Source organism: Gavia stellata, chromosome 30 (genome assembly GCF_030936135.1).
Source record: "Gavia stellata isolate bGavSte3 chromosome 30, bGavSte3.hap2, whole genome shotgun sequence".
Classification (NCBI taxonomy): domain Eukaryota; kingdom Metazoa; phylum Chordata; class Aves; order Gaviiformes; family Gaviidae; genus Gavia; species Gavia stellata.
Window position 1 is genome coordinate 3,478,924 of NC_082623.1, and position 17,795 is coordinate 3,496,718.

General features: G+C 47.4%; 1 protein-coding gene across 3 annotated transcripts; it reads left to right on the forward strand.

The window, feature by feature from the left end:
* The first annotated feature begins 1,888 nt into the window (after nucleotides 1–1,888).
* LEMD2 (LEM domain nuclear envelope protein 2) lies at nucleotides 1,889–13,692 on the forward strand. Of its 3 annotated transcripts, XM_059831232.1 has the most exons (11): nucleotides 1,889–2,466; nucleotides 2,548–2,693; nucleotides 2,784–3,590; nucleotides 4,961–5,001; nucleotides 5,716–5,791; nucleotides 7,056–7,132; nucleotides 7,780–7,859; nucleotides 10,219–10,364; nucleotides 11,416–11,517; nucleotides 11,609–11,711; nucleotides 12,899–13,692. In XM_059831232.1, exons 1-11 carry the CDS (start codon nucleotides 1,889–1,891, stop codon nucleotides 13,047–13,049), a joined length of 2,307 nt encoding a protein of 768 aa, XP_059687215.1. In that variant the 3' UTR covers nucleotides 13,050–13,692. The 3 variants fall into 3 exon arrangements, with proteins under 3 accessions (XP_059687215.1, XP_059687216.1, XP_059687217.1); XM_059831233.1 differs by lacking the exon at nucleotides 1,889–2,466 and having other exon boundaries at nucleotides 2,516–3,590; nucleotides 12,899–13,689; XM_059831234.1 differs by lacking the exons at nucleotides 1,889–2,466; nucleotides 2,548–2,693; nucleotides 2,784–3,590 and adding an exon at nucleotides 3,604–3,775 and having other exon boundaries at nucleotides 12,899–13,689.
* The last annotated feature ends 4,103 nt before the right edge of the window (nucleotides 13,693–17,795 follow it).

The window sequence follows — 17,795 nt, forward strand, 5'->3', positions numbered from 1 at the left end:
TGTCTGAGAGACAGAGGGCTGTCTTCTCCTGCTGCCTTCTCTGCGGTGTCCAGGTACCTTCCACAGAAGGCAGGGATGCTCCCAAGGGTTGTTTTGCTAGGGAGGAAGGGAGAGGGGTCGTGGATTTCTCTCCACAAAGAAGAGGCATCTGTTCCTGCCAACCTCCCTTCTGCAAAGGAATCACAGCTATTCCGCAGCCCTCCGGTTCTCAAACACCACTCCCATGTTCTCCACTCCGACGGTCATGCAATGAGGCTGCTGGGCCAAACTCTGCACCTGTGTAACTTCCCTGACATCCAGAAACACAAGAAGTTGAAGGGTTGGGGGGTTCTTTGTTGCTCTTGTACTTTTTCTCCCAAGCAAGAGGAGTTCACTTAATTCATGAGCTTGTATCAGCTCAGGCTTAGATGCCGGCATGCATCTGCACGTCTAGGCAGAGCTTCTCCAAACTGTGAGCTTACAAAAACTGTGCACTAAGAGCATATTCTAATTCTGTGTTTACATTAGACACCGCTCCAAATTATTAGCTGTCAGTTGTGCTTTCCAGTTAGTGAGCAGGGGAGGCTTGGCTTAGCACGTTCACACTTCCCATCAGAACTGAGTATGCTCTTTTAATGGGCTCCCTGGCCTCTGCTAAGCTTATATGTGTTGTTGCTAACCAGATTAACAAATCTCAGCATCTTGTTGCTGCTTTCTTGCATAAATCAGGAAGAGTGAGGCGAGCTTTGCCTGATGCCCTACACAAGAAGGGCATGGCAGCAAAGTGAGCGTGAAAGGAGGGGTAGCCCTAAAGAAGTTTTCACGTCGCGGAGGCCCAGTTTAGCATCCCCAGCCTCGTGGTAGCAAGCGGTGGGGGATCCACGCTGAGCTCTCCCGGAGCCCCCTCCAGCTCCCACTTGCTGCAGGTCCCACTCCTGCGGGACTGTCAAGTTTCCACCGCTCCGGTATCATGTGTTGGTCATAAAAACGGCGATGCACAGGCAGCCTACACGCATTCATCACTACTTTTTCATTATCTTTAATTAAATTCCGATATTACGCCACAGTATTTCAGACACTTTCATTACTTTCTTCATAGGCGGCAGCAGGAAAAAGCAATTACTGTACATCACTGCCTTGCCAAAATAAATTTTCAAGTCGACATTTGGTTTTGCCTTTTTAGGTTGCAAAGTATGCAAGGAACCTCCTTCCCCGGCAAATATCCCGAGGACCCGGATCCTGATCCTGCTGAAAGCGGTGGCAAAGCTCCAGCCCGCTTGTCGTGTGCCAGTTAAACGACTGTAACTTGGCAGTGGTGACAGGGATGAGGAAAATGTGTGTGTGGGGGTGGCAGGTGGCTGGGAAAGACCCTCTTTCTCCTCATAAATGTCCCTAAAGGTGTCAAAACATTGGTGTAGCTTGGTCGGAGTGAGGTGAGAGCTGCTCAACCCCCCACCGCTTGCTCCTGAGCAGGGTCCCCCAGACTGATGAGGCGGTGACACTGGCAGGCCCCAGATGCTGAGGCTGCTTTTGCCCGTTGCTTTCTCCATCGCTCCCTCCTTTTCCCTTTCCTGAGATGAGCAACAACTCCCGCCCGGCACCATTCCCTCTCTGAGAGGGCCCTTGACCTCCCCAACATGGCGGAACCAGCGACCCTTCCTTCACGAGATAGCGGGAGCGGTAGCCAGGACGCAGCCCTTTCCCCCGACCTTCCCAATATGGCGCTCATTCCCCGCCTCCCTCATCAACATGGCGCCAGCAGTGCGGGCGGAGGAGGCCGCATGAGCCCCGCATTTGCCCTTCCCAAGATGGCCGCCAGAAGCGACACGGCGAGCCCCTCCCAAGATGGCGCCCGCGCTTCCCTGCTCGCAGAGCGCTTCCGGTGGGGCCTGGTGTCAGCGCCGCGGCCATGGCGGAGCTGACAGACGCGGAGCTCCGGAAGGAGCTGATAGCTCTCGGCTACCGGCCGGGGCCCATCACCGCCACCACTCGCAAGGTCTACGTCAAGAAGCTGGGCTGCCTGCGGGCTGAGGTGGCGGCGGCCAGGCGCAGGGGCCGCGGCGCGCCGCCGAGCCCCGCCCGCACCCCCGCCAGGCCGCAGGAGGCCTCGCCCTCGCGGCAGCGCTCCGGCTTCAACCCCCTCGTCGGGGCGGCCCGCGACAGTGAGGAGGAGGAGGATGAGGAGGATGAGGAAGAGGAGGAAGGGGGGCAACCGCCCGCGTCCCGCTGGGGGATGTCTGGGGAGGGCGGCGGGCTGTCCTGGGGGGACTCCCGGGGGTCCCCCCCGCGCCGGAGCGGAGGGCTCGGCGCCAGGGCTGAGGGAGGCCTGTCCCGGGACAGCTTGGGGGGGCTGAGCCCCTCGGCGCAGTGGGGGGCGTCTGTGGAGAGAAGTGGGGGGGCCGGGGCCGGGCTGGGGGCATCCGTGGGTGGGCTTGGGGGGCTGAGCTCCTCCTCCCAGTGGGACACGTCTATAGAGAGAAGTGGGGGGCTTGGGGCTGGTCTGGGGGCATCCCTGGATGGGCTTGGGGTGCTGAGCTCCCCCTCCCAGTGGAGCACATCCACAGAGAGAAGTGGGGGGCTTGGTGCTGGATCGAAGCCATCCCTGGATAGGTCTGGGGGGCTGAGCCCCACATCCCAATGGGACGCGTCTGCAGAGAGAAGCAGGGGGCTCAGCACTGGGCTGGGGGCGTCCCTGGATGGGTTTCGGGGGCCAAGCTCCACGTCCCAATGGAGCACGTTTACAGAGAGAAGTGAGGGGCTCAGCGCTAGGTCAGAGCCATCCCTGGATGGGTTTCGGGACTCAGGCTCCTCATCGCAGTGGGGCACGACAACAGAGAGAAGTGGGGGGTTCAGCACTGGGCTGAGGCAGACCCTGGACAGGTTTCGGGGGTCGAACTCCACATCCCAGTGGAGCCCATCTGCAGAGAGAAGTGGGGGGCTCAGCATCAGGGCTGGGTTGGGGACATCCCTGGATGGGGCTGAGGGGCTGAGTTCCACGTCCCCCTGGGGTACCTCCACAGGCAGGAGTGGGGGGCTCAGCTCCAAACCCCTTTCCAGCGATGAGAGTGGGGGTCTGAAGTCCAGGAGCCATTGGGGCATGTTGGGAGGAGGAATTGGGGGGCAGAGCTCCCGAGCTCAGTGGGAGACAGCAGGGGAAAGGAAGGGGCTCTCTGACAGCTCATGGAGGCAGGAAAGCGAGGTGACACCCAGCACCCACTGGGGCACCTCAGCAGGACCTGGGGGGTTGAGTCAGTTTGGGAGGGGGAAAGAGGACTTGGCTTCCAGTGTTCGGAAGGAGGCAGGCAGGGAGCTGAACCCCGGCAGCCGGGGAGGGGGCTTGATCCGGCGGTTCCCATGGAGGGCTACAAGCGATGCAGGGCTGGCCTCGGGGAGCCGGTGGGAAACATCGGGAGCAGGACAGGGAATAACCTCCCGCACTCGCTTGTTGCGGTCAGCCCCAAAGCAGCAGGTGGAAGGAAAGGGCAAAGGCCTCGAGTACTACCTGTCCCAGTTCCTTTGCCTCGCCAGCTTTGTGCTGCTGCTGATTTTTCTGGGCATCCTCATAGTGAAGATGATTGGGTCAGGCTGGCTGGACAGGAGAGAGGAGAACTGTACGTGCACTGGTTTAATCCTGTTTTTAAACTTTATTCTTCACCTTGCTTCACCTTTTCTGCTTTCCCTTTATGATTTCCATCACCATCGCATTTCTCATTCTCATTGCCGTAACCTGACATCTCTGCTTCTGTCCCTGTTTCCATCTCCCCTTGCCCATGGGAAACTTTATTAGTCATGGAAAGTAAGTCAAGTGTGGGCTTTTTTTCAAATGAGTTTGGCCTTTGGTTCTTCAAAACCACGGGTTTTTATGGAGAGTGACATTCCTGCTAGGCCAAGGATGTGTTTTATGATTGTCCATTGTATAACTAGGCCAAGGATGTATTTTATGATTGTCCATTGTATAATATAATGTCTGTGTAACTGCCCATTGTGTGTTTTTAATGTTAGCCTCTGCAAAGCACGGCCCTTCGTGGCCTTTATCCTGGCCACGTGAGAAGCACAGCGGTTGAATTAGTACTTCCACACTTTGTGTGGCAGAGCTTTGAGGAGAAAGGAAAAGGGGCTTCCCCATCACCCAGTTTTTAAAGCAGAGTTAGATGGAAATACTATCATTTTCTGGCTTTGAACTGAAAGGAGAAGGGGTTTAGGGTGTGGTTGGGAAGGTGTGAGTCCTTAAACTCGACGCACTGTGCCCGTAGGTGTTTGTGCACTTTGCGTGGGCTGGGAAAGCTGTTTCCTGCTTTCTCAAAGTCAGAATAAAACTGTCCAATGTCACTGAATTTCTGATGCACCCTTCAGAACTTTGCTAGATATTTTGAAAGCAATGGTATTTTGAAGCAACAAATCTTGCAGCACAGCTGCGAATTGTTTAAATTCTCAGGTAGTTGAGATTGCTGGAAAGTACTGTATGGTGGGCTGGTGTATACTCAGTTGTCAGGGTGGGAGGGAGCTGTTAAATCAGAGGCCATAGTCTGCAGAGCTAACAGCTCCAACTAAAATAAATTGTCTGCTTTTGCCTTGAGGAGGCTTGATTTACATCCCTGTTATCACCGTGATACTTCAGGTGACCATGGCGTGCAGCGAATGGCATTACTAGATTGTAAAAGACCAGCGTAAAGCAGTGGATAGTAAAGGAGTGTGAAACGTCTACTTAAACAGGAGCCGTTAAAGCATTCAGACCCCCATTTTTACTTTCCAGCTGAACAGAGTTCATCGCTTGCACCCATTTTATTTGTTTTGCTTTCAGTGCTGCCTACCAAAGCAGTGCTTTGACTGCTATTTGCATAGCAAGGTACTGTGTAGAGTGAGATTAAGAATAGCAGAATCAGGCTTTAAAGTAGAGCCTTCTTTTAAAAAGATAATTACTTTCTTGATCAAAGCTCTTGTTTTGCAGCCACCTAACTCGCCCTCCCCTTCTCTCTCATAGTTAATCTCTTGCCTGTGGATTGTGACAAAAGAACGGATGATGTAAGCATGCATTTATTTATCTTCAAGTATTGTGGGTAGGGGATTCTCACAGAAGAGTAATTATTCTAGGTAACTTCCCCCAATATCAGTGTCGCTGTAAAATTATTAGTTCTATTGTTTTACAGAAAAATTGTGACTCGATGAGTTGGAATTAATGGGCCAGATTAAATTAGGACTGTATATGAGACTCCGAAAGATAAAAATTTAAATTCCCAATTATGTGAATCAATTTCTTTAATAGTTGTAACAGAAGCAATACTGGTTTGCAATAAAGCTGTGTTCAGCTTTAACAATGCAAGATTTAATCGAACTAATTCCCTGAACTCCATCATAAAGTGTTTGTACAGTCCTGTTTCTTTTATCATAACGTATTATTAGGAGAGAGGAAAATTTCGTATTGGATTCAGAGTTATGTTTAGTCTCCTGTGATGTTCTGGAGGCAAAGAATCACCCTACGGTTGGTCAGATGGGATGTCTAGTGGTGCCGTCTGGGCTCTGGGCTGGGCGAGTCAGTGGTGCTTTCAGAGGATGCACTAGCTCGCTTTTGACTCGGAAACTGTAGATCTTTGCTGCAGGTGTGTTTAATTTGAACTAGTGGTGCATGACTGAGCCAAACCCCACTGCTGGTATTTTGTTTTGGTATTTTTAGCTAGTCAGACCACTGTCCTGTTGGTGCCGGTCTATTCATATTTGTTACCTGTTTCTGACTTCCAGTTCTGTCAAGCTAAACAGAAGGACATAATAATGAACATCCTGCACGAGTTGTATAACTACTTGTCCATACAAGCTGGTAAGTTCCAACTGTCATTATAAAACACTTATGAGCATTCAGCAAACTGCCTCTCCCAGCTGTCTGGACATTTTTAACCTCAGTTTGAAGAGAGGGGTTTATGGAACAGTCAGTTCCACTTGAAGAGCTCTGAGAAAGTCAGGTAATAGAAAAAGATGCATTTATTTTTATTCTGAATAGTGCTTAGCTAATGCACTCATATCACTGTGCTCTTGTGGAGTGGTCCTTATTTGCACTTGATGCATTGGGGATTTGAGGTAGAAATATTCAGTTTATGGTTCTTTTCTACCAGCATCTTGAAATTGCCTTCAAGACACTCAGCACCAGTAAGTATAAGCTGATATGTTCTTACAAATAAAGTTAAAGCGACTTAAGAAATTGCCAGCTGTCTGCTGAAACGTGGCAGCTGGTTATGTGAGTGCCTCGATTTTTTTTTTTCTCAGTACACAGTAGGACAGGCTCTCTTAGCCGAGGAGCTAACCAAGCACAGTATTTCAGCCATTCTCTACTACGTATGAGCAAATCTGGTCCATAACTAGTATTTTGTGATGGAGAAGGCTGCTAGAAATTCAGTGGATGAGTAGAAGCTTGTTCAGCAAGATGTGTAACACTGTTAATCAGTAGAAGTGCTTAAGTTCCATTTTTCTCGATTTCAGACCTCAACAAGGCTGAAGCCTTTAGATGCTTAAGGTTCACAGAATTTCTAAATCTTTTCAAGTCAGACTTCAGCACCTGCAGAATTTCCACCAGTTTTACATAGTTTCTCAGCACATTTGTTTAGTCAACTGGGTGAAGCAAGATTTAGAAGATTTAGTTCCTCACTAGCATTTCTCTGCCTGGGTAAAAGGTAGAGCTGTGATTTAGGCTCCTCAGAAGCATTTTGAATGTTGATCAGTAACTCCAACACCGCAGTCTTTGATACCTGATGGAAGGAGCCCCTCTGCAGGGCATTAGGTCAGAGAGGTGGTTATGTACTCTGCAAGGGGGAGAAATGGTATATTTTTTTTCCCCTCATTCTGTGTTGAGTAGCTCACACACTGAAGCATGAGATTTGATTACCCTTATCCAACCTATACGCAGTAGCTGAGCATTTTATTAATAGTCATAATCTTATCTGCCTACAGTATAAATCTTACCTTGTAATCATTTTGCCCAGAGCTATAGCTGATTTTAAAGGATAGCATTTCCAGACAGTTCGGTGTATTTCTGAACTGTTCCAGGGCTTGTTTTAGAAACATCATTTCTGTTTGACTTTTTTTACCAGGTAATTTTGAATGCGGAAACCCTGAGAATCTAAAAAGCAAATGCATTTGGGTTAGTGAAGCGAAGGATCACGTGGTGGTGAGTAGGCTGTGAACAGCTATTGTTATAACGTAGTGCTTAGTCTCTCATAAGGCAATAAATAATAGATACTAAAGCAATTCACCATCTGTTTTACTTCCTCATCCTGTTTTGATTCTTTCCCATATCTCTAGCTTCCCCTTTGGCCAGTCCTGTTCTCAGCAGTTCTTTTGAAAGTAATCTTCTCCTACATCTCTGATTCAGCCCCTGTAAATCTAACTTAATGGTTTGTTGTTTCACCATAGTCATCAGTCTTCTGAAACCAGAAATTTCCCTGCATTGAGGGCTGGGCAGAAGAAGGATTTTTCTATACCCCAAAGTGTCAGAAGACAGACTGCTTTGATCTAGCATTCCATTTCTTTCATGGTAAACTGTCAGTAAGATTATGTTGTATTTAGTGGTTAATCTTAACAGTCTGGGATAGTGTTATTTTACAGAGTGCTTCATGCATCATCTACCGTAGTCAGAAGACTTTCGGCCAGACAGACCTTCACATTTAGTTCTCCTTCCTCCAGTTTGCAGAATTATGATTAGAATTAACCTAGAGATAGACAGTATAGGATGAATTCTTCCACTACTGTAATGAAATAATGTTATTCAGTATTTTAAATGAATGGAGAGCTAATCTTATGGATTCTTTTGAGCAGAATATAACTGGTAGTTCCCCACAGAAGTTTGAAGCTGCCTTGCACTGGATACTAAACAGTAACAAGGATTTAGGAATATGGTAAGTGGAAGCCCACTGTGTCAAAGTTATGTTTCTCGGTGCTGGCTGATATGTAATTGGACATCCTCTGTGGTGTGCCCTAAAAGCTCCCATACCTCATTAGATTTCAGAAGGTAATCTGCGATTGGCTTTGCCAGTGCTTGCTGGGCAAGCTTCCAAATGAAAAGTACAGGCCTGCAGCAAAAAATTGGCAACTGAGCTCATTCCTTGGGCATCTGTTTGCCAGCCTTTGCACTGGGGGACATTGTGTTCATGAACGCACTGTCTTCCAGATGAGGCATAAATCTGAGGTCAGGGCTGCCTATGGCTATCGAGTTATGTTGTGCTTCCTGCAAGGTTTGGATGTGGTGGTCCTGGTGTCCTGCCCACGGTCCTGCAGCTACTGTACTCTTGTTAAACTTGCCCATATACTCACTTTTCCCAAGATACCTTTTCTTCAGTACAGTTACTGTAGACAGAGCTTCAATATTGTGTGGAGCTGCATCCTTTGACCAAAAGGGTTATTGGACAGCAAAGCACTCTCTTCAGTAGGTAACATCACCCATGCTTTGGGATCCTTTGGAGCAAGTCCCGATGAGGAGGAGAGGAAAACGGATTGTTGGATGGTATCTTTTCTTCAGCGTCAGTTATCTTTTTGGCAGAACACACAGTACATGTTAAAATGAATGGTCTGACTGACTATGCAGGGTTTTGGTCGGTCATCAGTGGGGCTTTTTTTTCTTGGGTTTCTCAGCTAGCAGACTCTTCAGTACATGAGAAATAACAGAAATACTATTTTTTTCAGGTAAAAAATACATCGTTCAGGCCATAACTTAATGAAAGACTGGTATCCAGAGTCAGCAGACACCATTATCTTCCTCTGGGAAGTGTGGGCTGCTTCCAGTCTGTGTTAACTCTGAAGCCTAACATTTTTTTGCATTTTAACATTGCTAAATGTATCTCTGATTAAATGAATTGTAACAGTAGTAACACTGGTGTTGGTGGGCATAGCTTGTATGAATTCCCAATGCTCAATTTTTCTCTAAAAAAATTTCTGCAGCTGCTGCTGTGATCTAAGGATCAGACAGTGTCTGCTGCTTTGATTATTGGTGTGTGGCAAATTCCCAGGACAGGACATAGTTTCCTTAGTGGCAGGTTTGGATTTGTAGGTGGGCTGTGATCCAGAGTTTTCAAATTCATATTTTTATAGAGGAGCACTGCTCATGTCAGGAGCCGTGTGATACAATATACTCCCATTTTTTTATTTTCATAATTAGCAACCCTGCCGGCTGTTCGCCGAATGGATCCACTTTCACAAAGTCTGCATGGCGTGCAGAATGAATGTTCAGCATGCTTAAAAACCTGTGGATGGCATTTTTAGCAAACGCTACGTGAGATTGTTTTTCTAGGTGCTAGTCTTGGAGGCAGAACTGAAAATGAGCTCTGCACTGGGTGATTCTGCTGCATATTTTAAATATTTTCATGGAATTTGGATTGTAAATAAGACAAGGGGGTGGGAAACAACTGTGTGTTTCAGCTACCGTAGAATCCAGTAACTAAATACAAGCTGTCAGCAGTTTGTGAGCTGTGCACTAGTAAATTGAGAAAATGTCTTTTTCTAATAGGTTATTCATTGCAAACCTAGAATGAATTAGTAGCTTAAAAAGATAAAATCCCCTTTAGTCCAATTCCTCTGAATCTGATGGCTCTCACTTGGAATTACTTGATGCCTGTTGGCTAAGAGTATCTAATAAGGAAACCGCATCACTGTAGATCTGTATATAAAGAAGGGAGTTAAAAGCATATCGGGTAGCACAGCAGGTGTGTAGAAGTGATTTTGCAGGAGGATGTGTTATCGATTTTGCCATGAATGCTTTCCAGGGGTGTGTCTGTTCTCACTGCAGATACAGTTGATGCGTTGTCACTTTTCTAGCTAAACTGTTTATGCTCATCTGTACTGAGGAAAACAGCGCAACCTCCACGGACATTCGCAGTCTCCCTCAACTGCTCTCCTTGCAATTGCTGATGAGTGACTCAGTAAACATTTCCATTTCTCTGTGCTGGGAGGTGGGAATCCAATTTAAAGTTTAATCTTCTGCACGCTGAGAGGTGCTGTCAAAGAGTCTGCAGAGGGAGACTTCAGTTTACCAGTGGGAGTTCCAACCCTGCTGCCTTTTCTAAAGCCATATCTATTCCTTGCTAAGCAGCCAGTCCCAAAATGTTCTGGAAAGAGGAGCTGCAAGGATGTTGGTGTATTTTCTATGTGGTGTACAGAACGAGTTACTGCATCCGCAGTCTGTTTGTTCTCCCTGTCTTGATTAAAGACTGCAGTTGGAGTGTCTGCTCTCTTCTGTGAAAATTTTCTGCCTCTTCCCATCAGGTTGAAAGGCAGAGACCTTTCAGAACCAGTTACCAAAGTGGAGGAAGTGTTCTGTCTCGAATCGGCCCATCCTCAGATGGGGCTCGGCTGCCGTTTCCGTCGGGCAGTGGTCACTGCCATTATGAACCTTTTCCTGTTTTTCTGGAGTAAGTTGTTGGCGTTAGTAATCAGCTTCTCCCCTTGCTAGCTGTAGAGATGAACCTGTGCGCACGCAGATGTTCTTCCAGCCATATGAAATTACTAATAGAGGTGAAATAAATCTGCTGATGAGTTAATTTCTAATTAACCTTTGTTCTGGCAGCAGAGAGAGACCTATAGACCTGCTCTTGTGCTGTGAGTGCTTAACACCTTAAATCAGCAAGCTGATCAGCTGTCTGGGTATTCCTCAAGTACCCATTACTATGGTCTGCAAAATAAGTATGTTAACCTACCTAAAAGATTTGGTTTTTTCTTTCTTTTCTTGCACTAAGCTGCAAAGTCTTCTAGCCTCTTTAATGATGACTTGTAGCATTTCAGTGTTAGAGGTTTTATTGGAATAGTCTGTCATGCCCCAGCTGAGACAGAGGTCTCACTGAGCGAGGTGATAACAAGAGATGAGTGTTGACTAGAAGAGTTTATAATCTAGCCAGACAAGGTGGGGGTGAAAGGGGATAGTTATGTTTATTGTAGAGGCTGAGATGCTAAAGTTAGCTCATGTTGTAATGGGGGCATTTGTCAATGCTAAACCTTCAATATAGATCTCCTGAATTTTGGGCTGGCACTGGAGCCCCAGGCTTTATTTCCTTATCAAGCAGCTATCTTCGGAGCAGTGGAGCTTGACAGTCTTCCTAAGTGATTATTGTCGGGGAGGCCTCTAGCAAAAGAGATAGCTCTGGGACTTGGAGAATTGAAGCCCTGTGGTTCCGTTGAGGTTTCTGGTGTGTGGGGTAAAAAAGCCTCCATGATGAGGCCTTCCAACCACCTCTTCCCACATGTATGCATGCTCTTCTGCTGCAGGTGTTGTCAGTATCAAGGTTTTTGTGGGGCGCAGCTGGACTGGTGAACAAAATGAATTGCTTGTATTCAGTTCCAAGCAGCCCTGGGTAGCAGGGAGTAAAAGCTGCCTCTGAGGAGAGGCAGTCTCAGAAATAAAACTGCTAGCATCCAGCAAGTACATGTCTGTCAGTTAATGAATTCCATTTGTTTTTATTCTTCTAGGTCTGATAACTCTTTGGGGAATCCTGATCTTCCTTAGGTATCGCTGGCGGAAGATGGAGGAAGAGGAACAAGCCATGTATGAAATGGTGAAGAAGATTATAGGTAGAATCCAGTAGCTGTGTAAATGCAAGTAGCCCTGTTCTTCTCTCTGCAGTGTTGAGGTCTCTCACCATTTTGTCCTCCTGCCCTCCAGCTGTTGTCCAGGACCACTATAAGGAATGGGAACGGAATTTGGAACGTTACCCCTACGTCGGCATTTTCCACGTTCGGGACAGCCTCATCCCTCCTCAAAGCAGGTGAGCTGAATTTTATTCATTAAGGAGGGCTGTCAGCATGATGTTATGCAGCTCAGCTGAAAATCAAAGTTATAGGGCAACAGACCACGAGCAGACAATTGATGGGAGGCTGGACTGCAAAAAGAATCTGTCTGGTCTTTCAGTTTATAAAGGATTTTGACATAACTCAGGCTATGTCTTAACCTGCTGCAGATTAATGTGACAGTCCTGGGGCTGATATTTTGTGCAGTCACACAGGTGTATTGTCATTGTTCTATCAAACAGTAATTGGATTTGGTTTTGCTTGGGCATGGAGCGTCTGATTTTCTCTCCTTCATCTAATGTGTGTAGGATGCTATCCTCTTTCTCAGCTGTTGTACCTTATTCTCCAGACAAGGTGCCGTGCTTTTCAGAGCAAACCTTCCCATGAGCTGAATAAGATAGTGGGAGGCTTTTCTGAAGTGGTTGTGTATGTTGCTGCCTAGAAAGTTTCCAGTTTGAGTTGGGCAGCTTTGAAAGAGAGATACAGTGAGATGGCTGGTCCTGGTGCTTTTTTGAAAAGGAGTTGTGATGGAGATAGTTGCTCCATGGGCCAGAGGGCTGCAGCCTCGTTCTTGGTGGCTTACATGCCACTTGCTCCATCCCTGCAGGAATGTTTCTTGTGTTTTGGTTAAATGAAGCTACTTTGTTCTCCTAACGGCACAGAATGCTACGTGTGCTGCAAAGTCTTAAACATTCTCACCCTTTATCAGTCACGAAACCACTACTAGGAAGAGGAGTTATTTCAGCTGTTTTGAACCAGTCTCTGTGTGTGTGTTGCCCAGAATTACTAGACACTGATTCAAAACTGGGGTGAACTTCAGTTTGTCCTCCCTGGTCTGAGATGTCTCTGCATGCAGGAAAGGTGAGGGCAATTTGCTAATCAAGTCCCTTCAGCAATACGAATTGAGCTTGAAATTCAGGGCAGTCATCAATTACTGGTGCTGACAGAGGGTCTCGTCTTTCCCCCCCAGGCAGGACCTGTGTTTTTATGTCCTGGACTGAAATCACCTCTAAAGCAGAACTCTGGTTTAATCTCCTTTGCTGTCTGCACAGGGAACAGGAGGCAGCTAGCAGTAGCTTGATCAGCAGCCACAATTGCTGTAAGCAGGAAAGCACAATGAGGATATGATTCTAATTTATTTTCTTTTTCTTGGTGTTTCTTGCAGAAAAAAAATGAAGCGGGTCTGGGAGAGAGCTGTGGACTTTCTGGCTTCAAATGAGTCACGGATTCAGACAGAGTCGCACAGAGTAGCAGGAGAAGATATGCTTGTGTGGAGATGGACTCAGCCTTCTTACGTCTCGGATTCAGAGCACTGAAGAGGAGCAGAAGTTGAGCAACTGTTGATATGGACCTCTGCAAGGGGACAGTCCCTTCTCTGGTGGTGGGAAAGAGCAGGTCACGGTCCTAATCTCCTCGGGTTGGGGATTGCACATATCTGTTTGCTCTTCTTTCTGAAAATCTTCACACACAAAAATTCAGGGCAATAATGTTGGCTTGGAAAGAAGATGGGCTTGAGCTGGTGGGAAGCTAGAATTGCACCAAAGGTAGCCTTCCAGCAGGCATCTGGCTTCCATAGACAAGCAAACCTAGAACAACTTTTTAAAAAGAAAAAAAAAAGCATACCTAATATTGAGGGACTTGGGATCTCTCTGACAAAGCTTAGGTGTTTAAAATTTCACCTCAATTCTGCAAAGGCCGACTGGTGGCAACGTCCGTCAGAGAATGTGTTTAAAGGTGGTTAACATTTCCCATGGAAACATTAGGGTGGCAGTTAAGATGCATTTTGTTAGAATTTGGTTTTACCAGTACAAAAACAGTAATGAAAGCACCTGCTGCTTCCTAGCAAGGCAAATGTTTGTGTTGGCTTCACCCTTTAAGAATGGGGGAGAGGGGGAAAAGTCGGGTGAAGGTAGTCCTTAGAGGGAGGGCAGTCTGACGTGCCTTGGTGGTTTGGGCTGGGTTGGGTGGGATGAAGGAATGGTTGTGACCCTGTTACACCTTTTAAGTCTGCAGTCTGTGTGCTTTATGATTTCTGGGGGGTGGGGGGAATTTGGGTGGAAAATAAAGGATATAGGAAGCTTCAGAAAGCGCTTTCTTGTGGCTACAGCCAAAGGGACTGCTTCATGGGCTATTAAAGAGCAGCTTTGGAAAGGCTATTAGGGCTGAATGTACATGTTTATCCTGGGCAGCTGCAATGTGTGTGCTGTGTGTCAGAGCAGAGGTGTACCGTGTGTGAAGTGTCAGTACAGGGATTGCCAAGTCAATGTTCCTGCGACCTCGCAATAGGTACAAGGAGCAGTGATCAATCCTCTGTGCTGCAGCATCGTATTTTGTATCTATAATCATTTCGTTACTTAAGTTTCTTTTTATGTCCAGCAAACGAGTGTTTGTTTCAAAGAAAATAGCACCAGTGTGTGGCAGTTTAGGCTAGGCAGAGATACTGCTAATCTACTCTTCCCAATATTGTAAAACAGCTGTCCGGCTCACCAGTGAGACAGCAGGGACCAAATTAATTTCTGGCATAAGCTACTAAAACCTGCAGAGAGAAGCCAGCGTTGATTTGAACTCTTGTAACTAGTGAATGTTGTTCTCCTTAGCATCACGGGTACAGTGTGAACGCTCGCGTTCATCTCTGACGCTGGATGCGCGGAGAGCTTCCTCTCCAAGCTCTGGGTTGGCTTAGGATGGCTGCCGAAGCCTTGCTCCCCGCTTTGCAGGCTGGCGATGCCACGTACAAGGTGAGTTCCTTGTGCCAGTCCCTGCTCGCCTCCTGGTGTGAAGGCTGCACTTCTCCGCCCCACTGCTGGCTTTGGTGGAGTTTTCCACCCATGCACCCCGCAGGCTGCTGCGGAAGGACTGCAGAGACTCCTTACATACCTCTTGCTGGTGGGCCTCAACCAAAATGAGCGGAGAGAGCAGACTGCTCCAGGACCAAAACATGGGGAGGTCTTTCCCATTAAATGGGAAATACCCTGCATGGAGTTGACTCTTACCCCATATTGTCTTTTTGCTTGTCAAGGTAGGGTGTTTGAACAGATGAGGAGACTCAACAGCTGTCTTCAAGACAATGACCAGCTTCTTCCACTGTTAATAAAATAGGGGATACAGTGAAGGCAGCCTTGATTCTTCTAAAATGTTGTAATGAGATCTTCCTTGCTGCCATAGAAATTTTTGCGAACACCGGTGCCTACATTCTTAAGCCTTTTTAAAATATTTGTGGGGTTTGGGTTAGCTTTTTTTAACCGTCCAAATCCAGAAGTGAAGAGTCAGGCATTGCAGTCATCTTTTTGTATTAAACTTGTTTTTGTAGAACAAATTTCACTGGCTTGGTGCTGTTTATTATATGTTCCATTTAGCTCTGTAAATCAATATATGAAATAAATTTATTACAAATAATTTGTTACCTTTATTTTTATTGAGGAGTCACAGATTGTTCCAAGTGCTTTCGCTTAGGCAGATCAAATAGATCCTGCTCCGGGGAGCTCACGGTTTCTAAGAATAAGACTGAAGATGGCATGGGGATTGCATGACAGCCTAATGAGACAACGTGGATCCTTGTGACGCTCGGTGATCTCGGCGCAATAGCCAGCAGTCTCAAGTGTTTGGTTGCAAATTGAATCTGTGTTTTGGGAATAGTTGGCCTTACGCAGAGGTGTGTATGAAAAGCAGTTAGCTTGTTTAGCTGCATTTTGTAGAGATTGGCAGCTTGGAGGGTTGTGAAACTGTAAATATTAGTTTAGCAGGTTGATCAGTATTCCTGTGGCCCATACTAAAGCGGTTATTTAAAGTGGGAAATGGGATAGTGCAATAAGTCTACGGTAACTGAGTGAGGGTGCCTCAAGCTTCACGTGTTTTGCACTTGTTTTCTGAAAGGCAGATCCCTTGCACGTTGGGTGTCTGAAATCAACAGCTGCTGCAGAAAATCTTGACTCTGGTCCAAGCTGCTGATCCTGTGTGTTGTGGCATCCTCAGGCTGTGGTTAGCTCGCCTGTTTTTTGGGATGTGATGTGAAGTGCCAGGTGATGGTACAGGAAGACTGGGAAGTAATGAGGGTGTCGGATACAGTGCTGGGCTGGGCTGGGTGTTCCTTCCTGCCCTTGCTCCCAGGCTGTTGCCTGTCACTGGACACATCGCTTCCCTCCTTGTGTCCCAAAGGTTAGTATGCTTTAAGCAAGGCTGTTAACGAAGCACTGGAAAAGGGGGGATATTTATGTCAAGGATAAAGGCAAAAAGTCAAGTCTTAGACTATTTACCAGATCCCCAAGGTTGCCTGGTGAGTAGAAGACACACAAGCACATCTTGCTGGCAAGTCTGAGTTGTCTTTAGGATCCATTTCCCCGAGTGTTTTCAATTCCTCTTTCACCTGAGTGTCAGTGACTCAGAACACGTGCTACTCTGAGTTTCAGCTTCAAGTCTACTCCTGGAACAGCACGAGTAGTCCATGTATCATCGTTGTGTAACTTCTGTGGACGTGGTTGACTCACTGGTGTTTGGTTAGAGAAATGTTTCATCTCGTTATGTAGGTCTGGATGACAAAGGGGGAGATTTCCACCTGCACGGAAGGAGGTTGGCTCCGCAGCTGCCGTGGAAGTCGGTGGGAGCTGGCTGCCTCCTCTCTGGCGTTGAGTTGTTGCTAAGGTATGGGAACAAAAGGGAATGCAAGGCTAAATCTCTTCACTGAACTTGCATTCCTGTTCAGATGCTTTTACCCAGTCTAGGTTGCTAAGTTACAGCTGAAATATATTCAAGGTTAGGAAATAGTCTTCAGTTTGGTGTAATTACGTGTGCCAGAGGATGTTTGCTTTCAACCAAGCTGCCGTGTTTTCTGCGATAGTCTTCCCCCCGTGTCCTTTCTTTCATTTGCTATCTTGAGAGCAGAGAAGACTAGTTTTGTGCCACGCTCACGGCCAAGCTCCTGCTTGCTCTGTACAAACTGTATTGATAATTTCTGTGGTACTAGTTTTCCCAGAACCCCAGGTCCATTCAAAGAAGAGGGAATAGCTGGGTTCTTCATCCCCCTGCCCTGCTCTCCCTACAACTTGCAAGCGCTCAACCAGAGTTGCTAACATCCCCCTCCCATTTTCTTGCAATGTATTAAGTTTCCATAAATAAATTCTCCAGCGGTGGGCTGATAAAGCCATCGCATCCCCTTACTGTCAGAAAGGCAAATATGTACCAACAAGGAATCTAAAATAAAATTTGCCCTTTATCTTTTCATTTCCTGCTTCCATTTAAAGCCTTTCACATTAAATGTTTTGTCTCCTGCTGACATGACAGCTGATGCTGTGCCTTATTTATGGGGCGCAGAGTCAGGGCGCTGTGCCAGTTCTCCTGGAAAGATCAACGTGAACCGGAGAGGAAAAAGCACGGCCAGCGAGTCCTGCCTGAGGGTGCCTCCCTCCAGCATGGCCCCTGTCCGAAGCAATCGCTCCCCAACGCCTCCCCCGGGATTTCCACTGTGACTTTGTTCAACCTTTAAAGAACAGTCTCCAGGTAGGTGTTGCAAAAGGTTTTTGTACACATTGAGGAACGGACCCTCACCATAGCGGAGAGCGAAGTGTGAGTGCCGTCCCTACCTCCCTACCCCTTGGGGGGCTGCCAGCAGCTTCAGAGCAGACTCCAACACGGGGCCCAGACCTCTGCGCTAACCTCACAGTAGCACATTATTTTTATAGGAACACTTCTGTAGGGCTGGTGAGGTCTGATGCAAAGCTCACGGGTGTCTTTGAATTGGTCCTCCAAGATGAGGAGACTCCCAGTGGGTTGTGGAAACCTTGCTTGGCTTTGAGCTCATCTCACCCAGGGGCAGAGCGTGGGCTCTGTGCCACAGGAGCCCCCCATGCTCTCCCTTCCCCAGCTCCTGGCAGAGCAGCGGCTCCCCAGGGACGTGCTCTCGGGTGGCAGGAGGACACCGGAGCCTCCGCTGATCTCCCCTCTGACAGAGGAGACCGGCTGCCCTGTGCCACTTCGCAGCGACCTGCTGTAGGGCCAGGTTCAGTGTTTACATCACGGCTCCAAAACAGCTCCCGGCATCCAAACAGCAACAGCAGAGGAAAACACCC

Excerpts from the sequence above, each read along its gene's own strand:
- LEMD2 (XM_059831232.1), top strand. The coding sequence starts at position 1,889 with ATGGCGGAGCTGACAGACGCGGAGCTCCGGAAGGAGCTGATAGCTCTC. Across the intron at positions 2,467-2,547 it reads TCTATAGAGAGAAGTGGGGG|AAGTGGGGGGCTTGGTGCTG; the intron begins GCTTGGGGCTGG and ends ATCCACAGAGAG. Across the intron at positions 11,712-12,898 it reads CTCATCCCTCCTCAAAGCAG|AAAAAAAATGAAGCGGGTCT; the intron begins GTGAGCTGAATT and ends TGTTTCTTGCAG.